Below are 9,921 nucleotides of genomic sequence, written 5' to 3'. Positions count from 1 at the left end.
AAAAAAAAAGTAGGAGTTCCTGTTGTGGCTCAGCGGTTAGTGAACCTGACTAGCATGCATGAGGACTTGGATTCAATCCCTGGCCTCGCTCAGTGGTTAAGGATCTGGCATTGCCATGAGCTGTGGTGTAGGCTGTAGATGCAGCTGGGATCCAGAGTTGCTGTGGCTGTGGCGTAGGCCAGCGGCTAGGGCTCTGATTGTACCCCTAGCCTGGGAACCTCCATATGCCTTGGGTGCAGCCCTAAAAAGACAAACAAACTGAAGCAAAAAAACGTGGCTCATAGTCGGAAGACCAGATTTGGTAGAACAGTCAAGTGGGAATAGTTTACATGGATGTCAAGCTTATCCTTGCTGGCTGGCTTATTTCTAAGATTCAGTTCTTGTTTTCGAATCAATCATATTGACAAAAAGGAAAAAAGACACACACCAGTGTTACAAAACCTTGTATTAATCATTTCCCTTCACTTTCAATATAACGTTGATATGAAATATAGCCATGATTCTTAGTTACATGGGAGGAAATGAGTAATAAATACATTGTAGCAAGTTTAAACCACAAGGGTGTTTCACTGGTAACAACATTTGAAAACTGTACACTTGCAAAGAACAGCATCTTCAAACATTAGTATATCTGTATATCAGTAAAGCTTTTACATGTAACAAACATGCTATTTCCATATATGACAAATTTAAAAAATATGCATTGCTTGGCAACATGAACTAGGCAAAAATAGTTCTTTGTTCACTAACTTTATACAGGAAAACAGGACGAAAGGCATGCATGTACAAGAGGGATGCCTGCACGGGGCATGCAACAAAAGAAAGCTTTTTAAAAGTCAGCTTACATTAGGCATAAATACATGAGGGTTATATATTAATAAGGGAGGAAGTCTTCTGCTTGACATTATTAACATTCCTGTTTTCTTCCTATTCCTCCCAGAGGAATACACATTCACCTTTAAGTAAAGATAAAGGAATTAAAAAAAAAACAAACCTCACTTTGCAAACATCTCTGATGACTTGTGAAACAAAACATCAACATTAGTGTTATCACAGCCCCATGTGCAAATTATCCTTCCGCAGGGCCTTCTTGTAACAGGCACGCCCGAGCGCCTTGGGTAGGCTGCTTCCCTGCACCGGAGGCTGAGCCTGGGCCGCCTGCCTGGGACATGCGCAGAGGGCCACCGAGATGGGGGCTGCTCCTCCTCCCCAGGCTGCCCTCCTCGTTGCCTGCTGGCGCATTCAACCCAGCTCAGCCCCCAGCCCAGGCTCTCGGAGAGATCCCGGTTCCAGGCGGGGGAAGCACATCTGCAAACCGTGCACTGGCACTGCACACTTGCACAAGAGGTGCAGAAGAACAGAAGATGGGAGAAGGCTCCCAGTCCCTAAAAGGCAGCCAACGACACCTCAAAAGAAAACCATGTTTCCCTCAGTGTCTCTTCAGACGAAAGGGAAGGGGCCCCAGCTGCGGCTCCAATCCCGAGTACCAAAAAGGGACATCAATACCCAGGGTTGGAGAGTTTGGTGCAAACAGCCGTCCTCTGCAGGCAGACCCAGCAGCGTCTGTTTTGCTTGCTGGCCCTTGTTTAAAAAGTGAAAAACTCAAAAAGCATGTGGAAAAAACAAAACAAAACATATCAGCAGCAATGTTTCATTTCTTGTACACAGTTCATGTGTGTCTTCCTACTGTTTCCGGTAAGAAACCACTATGAATAAAAAGCACCAATAAAACATCATACATGATAACAATATTGTAGAACACCACTGTCTCTGGGACAGTGTGGAGATGTCAAATACACACTGCTTAAATCACAACAAGGGGAAGAAAAGGGAACCAAGTAGTGAAATAGATTTTACTCTGCGTTTTTTTTCACTTTCACTTTTTTTCACTTTCACTCTTTACTTAATATAAAACAGTTGCATTTAGGGGTCAATGGGTAAATACAAAAAAAGGCACTGCCGCTTTATTACTAAATATCTGACTTCACAGCCTTATGCATGCAACTGTTTGTTTTATAAATAAAGTTCTTTTGCCTTTAGGATTTTTAGATTGAGCTGTATACCTGCAGTCAACACAGGACTCAAAACAAAGTGGGGACAGGCTCCTAAAATTTATCAGAACACTCAACTTAAAAAAAAAATTAAAATGCTAATAGCAAAACACAACTAAGTAGATAAGTCTATACACAGTCAATGAAAAATAAGCTTTTCTTTTTTTTTTAAAAAAAAGAATTGTTGTTATTAATAACAGACTTTATCATGGTTACCAGCCATAGCAAGTTAATAACATATCCAAAATAATATCTCTAATAATCAGATAACCATTGTTTCTATATTCAGTGAAGGAATAAATAGAAATTCAGATTTGCAAATACTTTAAGGTCTTCTTCCTTTTAAAGGATTCATGCTAATGTGATTGTGTTCACAATCTGTTTTCTGAACAACCCAAGTCTTTATGGATATATGTGTTCTGCAGCAGATCTGAATGCTTTCTCATTTCTCCACGAGACGTGTTATACCTTTTTTTCCCTTCTTCTATTGACGCTCTAAGCATCCATGAAAACACCTTCACAAACCCTATGGTCTTGCCTTTGGCCTTCAACTTCTTTGACCTGTTCTTCCCAGCTCACACGTGATCGTCCATCCTAACACATTCCCCAAGTAACCCTAAGCTTGCTTAGCCAAGGGGTGTGGTGGATGAATGTTAATGGCACTTGGTTAAAAAAAAAAAAAATTAACTAAAAAACGCTGCCTCTTTCTGCACATGGATTTGCCTCTTTAGAATAGTCACCCAAGGAGAGTGCTCTCTTTTTCTTTTTTTAATGCAGTGCAGGATGTTGTGGATTTAAGCCTTCTTTGCTTGCTAAAGGCTCTCTACTGTTAAGATGTTCCCACGCTTTCGACGTTAAAAGGACTTCACAAGCTTTACAACATCCAAGGCTGTTTGGTGTACATTTTTAATCCTGAAGGTAGAAGAAAGCCGTCTGGATGTCATTAAGGCCTTTTACATTAGGATTTACTTCATTAACTTAATTTTTTAAAATAACCATAAGCAAATGCAGTAATTTTCATGGCTGGATCTTTTTAAACTTTGCTCAAAAACACAAAAATGGTACCAGACTCACCCATTCAATAAACAGGCCTCATCCCATCTCCCCAATCTCGCCTCTGGCTGAGCTGTCACACCATCATTTACACAACCCAATTTTCCAGTGCAGAGCACAGCTCCTCTTGGATTTCCTCTAATACCTTCCATTGCATCAAACTCTGAAACATAGTCTTTCTTGCCCTTAAGAAACAGAGCTATTACTTTGTGGTAGCATAGTCTGTTAATCTCTCACCATGTAAGGAGTGGTTTTGTCTCCCTTCTGTGTGGGCGGATAAATCAGCCGACAACACAGCAAATCCCTGACCTATGCGATAGAACCATCGTTTCCATCCCGAAGTCGACTTTCCCACGTTTTTCACTGCCCACCTGGGACACCTCCCCGCAGCTCTCCTTGCTACTTGCTAACTGACCATTTATACATCGTTGCTGGAACTTGCTCTCCCTCTTCCTCAACACTGATCAAACCAAAAGGATGCAGCCTCTGGGCTCTGAGTCCTGTGAGGACCGCCCCTTTCCCCCAAATGTCTTTTTGAGCTTATTATTTTAGATATTAAGGCCTCTTGCTAGTGAAAAATATCCATCCTTGCCTTTCCTCCTCCAATGGAACTTGTACACCCTGCTGTGTGTGTGTGTGTGTGTATAGCGAGGCCAGGAGTGATGGGATGAAGCCCTGTGGTGAGGTGGGGAGCAAGAGGTGTCTCTGGGTGAGAGGCAAATCGAGCACAGAAAAGGCAGAGGGATTCTTTCAGAATCTCCAGGTGACTGCGCACAATCCCATAATCGATCACAGGGTGGCGCCCTCCCAGTGCCCTGCCCATTCCAGCGGCATCCTGGTCCTTCAGCTCCACCTGCACACTCCTTCCTCTCACAGGTGGAAGACGCAACTCAGGCCTACATGACAGTATCCGTCTTCCCGAGAAGCAGAGCTTGGCAGCCACTTTAAAAGGCAACCCTGCTGCTATTATAAAAAAATAGAGGGAAAAAAAATGAATCCATATCAACAAATCCTTTACAAAAACCAGAGTATGAAGAAAAGTTCTATCCCAACTCTTTACACATTATGTACCCTTTAAAATTGGTATGTAAACAATACACAAATCAGTTTATCTGAAATTTTGTTGGAGGGAATTTCTCCCTTCCCGCCCCCGTTGCCACACGGACCTCTCCTGCAGCTGGGTTTCAAGCAGGGGCCTTGGGGGATCCCATCAGGGGAAGCAGAAAAGAGCCAGCCGCTGTCTTGCTTTGGTCGAGGGCAGCCACACCTTCCTCTGGGGCCCTGACTGTGAAGGCAGGCTTCTGAGAAGGCTCCCAGCTCCGGGGGCCTCTGCCTCCCTCCCAGGTCTCTCTCATGGTCTCTCTCGTCTCTCTCATGGCAGGTAGTCTCCCCCCAAACCTTTCCATCCAGGAGGCCACTTGCATTCCCTCCATTCCCTCCCAGTCCCATGATTCGCTCAGAGACCCCTCCCCATGCCCCATAACAAGCCATCCCATAACAGAAACAAAATGACGAAATAACCAATCCCAGGTCTACTGAAATGTTTACAAGGACGACCTACGCTCTCACAAAATCAAAATGGGAGAGGGACCAGGGGGAAAAAAAAGGCTGCAAAGTATCTTGGAGGATTCTGTGCAACCCTGAAGATGGCTGACACTGGACCCGCAGCAGTCGATTTCACGGCCAGCGCGGTCACTCTCATCTTCAGCTTCTAGATTGTGGAGGTCCGGTCAACCCCGTCTGGGAGAAAAAGAAGGACACGATGGGCACAGGTGAGCAAAGCAATTCCATTTCTGCCCATGAACTCCAACGTCATGCACGCTGGGCCCCTCAGTCTCTGAGGACAGACAAGGATTCATCTGTCCATCCATCCATCCTTCACACAGCCACCCACTCGACATTGGGGAACGAAGAGCTATTTTTTTGGCAGAAGCCATGCTGAGCCTGGGAACCAAGACAAAAAGACCTAATCCTCACTCTCTAGTCCAAGTACATAGAACCTAGACAGGACACAGACATGTAAACCCACAATGACATGCAAGTAATAACTGCTATAACGGAGTATGTACCAGACACAGCAGGAGCATGAAGGAAGGAGTGTTTAAGTCGCCTTTGGAAGTCAAGGCTGGTTTCACCATGAATAAAAGTGACTCTTGTAGATAGTGCTAGTAGGAGAAGAGGAGCAGGAGAAGAGGAGGGTGTGGAGCAGAGGGCAGACAGCTCATGTATCCAGGCTAGAGTTTCTCCAGTGGGCTGAGAGGCATGGATTAGCCATCCAGTGGTTCAGTGACCACTAAGCAAAGACTAGGCTGGAATGCAAGATGCCTTCCTGGTTGTGCTGCTGTCCAAAGGTCAGCCTTGGTCTAAGCCTCTGTGTCACAAGCCCGGTCTAGCAAAGGCGCATCCAGACACAGGAGGGAGCTCTGGTGTGAGAGGAGTGCGGTGGAGTGTTCCAGGGACAGCTGGAAGTCCTGAGTGATGTGAAGAGTATTGTGTGCACTGCAGGGGTCTCCTGGCTTCCTCATGGCATTTTGCCATCAGGGACTTGTTTCTTTAACTCAGTGAGATCATTTTAGTGAGATCATTGTAGGTTCACATGCAGTTGTAAGAAATAGCACTGTTTCTGGGTTGGCCCCTATGTAACATTTTGAAAAACTATAGTATAATATTACCACTAAGATACTGACATTGATGCAAACTATCCATCATCTATCCATGAGTTACAGAGTCCCCAGTTTTATGTGTGTATAAAGTTCTATAGATTTTTAAGGAGATTTTGAAGTGGGGAAGCAAATGGCCCTGAGAGCATGTGTGGTTGCAGATGCTCAATCCTAGTGGTCCCTAGATAGGAACTGATCACCCCCCCACCCCCCGCTTCTGTGCTGTCAACCTTAGTCTTGAGTGGCAGCTCTACAGTGGTAACTGGTTGTGGGAGAACAGTAAGTATGTACATGTGCATCCACGTATGTGGTTGGGGTGGGGGCATCAAGACCACTCCCTTGTCTGTAGAAGTGCAGTGAACACTCTTGCTGGGCCTCAGCGTCTACTCATTAATGCCAACCTTTCATAGTAGTGAAAGTGAAGAGCTGGAAACAAGAAAATTTCAACTAACCCGACCCTATGTTGCATTTTTACAGAATTCTAACCCTGTACCTTATCCTCCAAGAGTGATGGTCAGTATTTGTCTGCAGGGAAATGACCGATGGGTTAAGTCCAGATTCACCATTTACAGTTGTGCGAGTTGTGCACTGCCCAACTCCAGGGGCACCATTCACATGTTCCCATCATAGGTTTTATAATTACTATGGCAAATTTCAAACAAATGGCAGAACAGTGACTTGAGAGGGTGGAGGCTTTTTCTAATTTGCACGGAGTCTCCCTGTTGGCTGTAAGTGGGGCTTTGAGTCCCAGGAAGGAGCGAGGAGAGAAAGTAAAAAGGAATGGCAAGAAGCACAAACCCCAGAACATCAGAGGGTGGGCCTTGCATTCCTCCTTATGGTTTGATTCCCCAAGGACTCCATTCTGACAGGTGGAGCCTCGCTTTGGTGACCATGGGTGTTCTTGCCCCTCTAACCCCTCTGCAGGAGGGAGAGAATGGTCAGGCCTGACATCACATCTTTCTGAACATCTGGGACCACTGTGAGGGAGCATGGGCACAGAGCTAGATGAGAGCCTCCAGTAAAGACTTTCAAACCAAGATGGCAGAGGCAACCCCACCCCCGCTTCCCCCCCAACCCCCGCCGCCGCCTTCTCCAAGGACTCCATCGGAGGAGACTGAGAACAGAGTGGTCAGTGCAAAAGGCTGGGCCCCAAGGCCGGGCTTGGGGAGCCACCACACTAGAATGGTCATCCTGGGATGTGGGGTCCCAGGTGCTGGGATACCTCCCTGCCCTTTTCTTGAGATGCAAGAAAAGTAGGGACCTCCTCTACCCCCCAGCTTCCCTCTCCCTAGTCATTTGTCCTCCTGTAAAATGACTGCATTCACTGGCAGAAGTTCTGTCCTCAGCCAGCTCATCTCCCCTGGAACCTGGAAGGGGGCGGCCAGCGGAGAGGTGCTGTCACAGTGGGAGGGCACATTGTCACTGGTGCCCAGCCAGGCCACCCTGAACCTAATTTGCATTCTTTGCTCAGGAAACTGCTTACGAAGCTTCCCACCAGAGAGGATTATTGAGAAAAAACACGGCAATAAAAAGGCTTAGGAGATGAACAAGATGAAAACATTAGCAGAAAATCCCCCATCAGTTCACAGAGGTTTTCTGTAAAAATAAGAGAACAGGCTAAAAAAAAATGAAGGCTTTTCAACAAAACCCTCCCTTTAATAAAGGGCACTTGGCATTCTTACTACTAATGATTATGATGTTAGTACTTAGCAGATTGAGAAGAGCTTCCAATGTGCCAATTATCTGAGATCTGTTAAGCCCTGGGGGGAAGGTCGGTTCTCGTGTCTGCTCCCACAGCAGCGTGGGACTGAGCAGAGTTCCCCCTTCACCCCCTGCCAGCCTGTCAGGTGTCAGGTGGGAGGCACTTGGGCCTGTGCAGTGGGCTGAGCCTGGCCTGGCTGCTCCGGGTCTGGAAGCCTTCCCTTTTGGACAAAATTAAGTTATAATTTGCATACCACAAATATCACCCTTTTAAAGTGTACAATTCAGTGTGTGTGTGTGTGTGTGTGTAGCATCTTCACAGAGTTGTGCAATGGTCATCACCATCTAATTCCAGAATATTTTTCTCACCCCCCCCCAAGAAATCTGGTACCCATTAGCAGTCACTCTTTGTTCCCACCTCCTTCCAAGCCCTGGCAACCACTAATCCTGTCTCTGTAGATTTGCCTATTCTGGACATTTCACATGAAGGGAATCATACACTGTGTGGTCTTTTGTATCTGGCTTCTTTCACCTGCTTTCAGGGTCCAGCCATGGGGCTGTGTGCATCAGTACTTCATTCCTTTTAAAGGCTGAGTGACATTCCACTGCATGGCTCTATCGGTTCTTGTTCATCCACATGCCTCTGCTGAGGAACCTCTGGGTTGTTTCCCATCATTCCTTGGGGCTGGGGGAGTGGCCCAATCTCCTCAGTTACCTGGAGAAGAGGAGCTGGTGGCACCTCCCCTGAAGGTACCAGGAGTGAGCCCACGAGAGGGCGGAGCTTCTAGGATCTGAACTGAATGGCCAAGGGGGACAGCAGTGTTTGCCAATGGGGTTCCCTGGAACCCCGGGGGCAAGGTGGGAGTCACAGAAAGAGCTGTATACCCCACTGACTGTCTGGTCAGCAGCCCTGGGAGGCCTTCAGCTTGCTCCCTTGTGGTACTGAGTGGAGGTCCTGCAGAGCCTCACACAGCTGAGGTCAGGTGGCTTCAGTTCCGGTCTGCACTCTGCTCCATGCAGGGCATTTATCTGCCTCATATTTGGTTTCAGGATAAGACTGTGCTTGCAGAGGCTAAAAGTCTCAACATCCCTGGGCAGGAGGACAGAGCTTTCTGGAGCAGCGGCTGACAGCAGCATCTCCCCACGTGGCAGCAGGAGCACAAGCTGTGGCTCTCAGTGCACCCACCTCCTTGGTGGGGGGAGCGCATCCAGACTGGAGAGGGCTGTCGGGAAGGGTCACAGGAGGCCTCTCGGCATCTCCATGACTCAGAGCCTCCCTGGTGGTTGGCAGGAAGGGGCAGACATCTCTCTTCTGCCTGCCAAACATCCCCAGGGCTGGCAGCAAGGCCAAGCCAGAGAGAGGCACCCGTTTAGTAGCAGGAGGGCACTGAAGGCCTCCCAGGGCTGCTGTGACAATGCAGGGCTGCAGACCAAGTGGACAGAGGGATGACCCAGCTGCTTCTGGGAACTCCTCGGGGGCTGCAGCCACACAAACCTTTGGCACAAGTGGACCATGCCTGTCACACTATGAAGGACACCTCGGACTGCTTAAGGCTCTGGGTGTCGTGGAAGCCATTTGGAACAGGGAGATATAAAAGCAAGCAGGGATTTTGGTTTCAGAAATTCTATTTTTAGAGCAAGTTGGGATATGCTTGGATCAGACTGAGGGATCTAGTGCCGAGAAGGAAAGAATCCAATGCTGTAGGGGGATGTTTCCACTAAAAGCCACGTCTTGTGTTCTCGACTCCTCCAGAGCCTGCATGTGGCTAGGAGAACAACTATGGTGGGACTCCAGTGTGCCTAGGGGGCAAAGCCTCCAGGGAAAGAGGCCCTTGTCTTCAGGGCCCCCGAGTCACTTCCCAGAGGAGGAGGAGCAGGGCCCTGTGGGCCACTGTGTATGGCGTGTGTGCTGTGTATGGCGTGTTTGACGAGGGTCCAATAGCACCTTGCAGTCCCTCTCCCAACCTGGCCCCTGCCTCCTTGCCCTTTCCTCTCTCAGGCTGCTGTCAGAGTGCTGGCAGATGGCTGTGGTTCTCCCAGGTGTGCAGTGACATGTGGGGAGGACGCACTCACCTCCCAGGGCGTGCTCGGTCATACTGAGGCACAAGGACTCCAGCCTGTTGTTGATATCAGGTTCAGTCACGGGAAGCTGGAATTCTGCAGGGGACAAAAGGTTATATTGGTGACCGGGACTCCAAGAACAGGGACAAGGTATTCATGGTGTAGCTGGCTCCATCTGCCAGGGTGAGGGTCTGGTGTGCCACCCCGAGGGGGTGACCCAGGGCCAGCGTGGAGGGTGAGCTGACTGTTCAACCAACCTCTGAGTCACTTATTGAACACAGGTGACTGGAAGAAACCCAGTAACTAAAAATAGCTGTCATAGTCACAGTCTGACAGACCTCTGCTCAGACCCCTCCAGCAGCTTCCCATTGGAGTAAAAGCCTGCAAGGTCCTGC

General features: G+C 47.9%; 1 protein-coding gene across 5 annotated transcripts in view; it reads right to left on the bottom strand.

The window, feature by feature from the left end:
* Window positions 428–9,921, bottom strand: part of SAMD4A (sterile alpha motif domain containing 4A) — a 224,786-nt gene continuing 215,292 nt past the window's right edge. For 3 of the 5 annotated variants that reach the window (XM_021102246.1, XM_021102243.1, XM_021102241.1), the window contains 2 exons: window positions 9,539–9,622; window positions 436–4,844 (listed from right to left, as the gene is read on the bottom strand). In XM_021102246.1, the coding sequence (XP_020957905.1) occupies window positions 4,816–4,844; window positions 9,539–9,622 (113 nt within the window). In that variant the 3' untranslated portion in view covers window positions 436–4,815. Of the gene's footprint in view, window positions 4,845–9,538; window positions 9,623–9,921 lie in introns of all 5 variants that reach the window. The other 2 variants (XM_021102232.1, XM_021102236.1) reach the window with 2 other exon arrangements.

The sequence above is a fragment of the Sus scrofa genome, chromosome 1, assembly GCF_000003025.6.
Source record: "Sus scrofa isolate TJ Tabasco breed Duroc chromosome 1, Sscrofa11.1, whole genome shotgun sequence".
Classification (NCBI taxonomy): Eukaryota; Metazoa; Chordata; class Mammalia; order Artiodactyla; family Suidae; genus Sus; species Sus scrofa.
The sequence above is the reverse complement of the archived record's forward strand: the minus strand, read 5'-3'. Positions and strand labels throughout refer to the sequence as shown.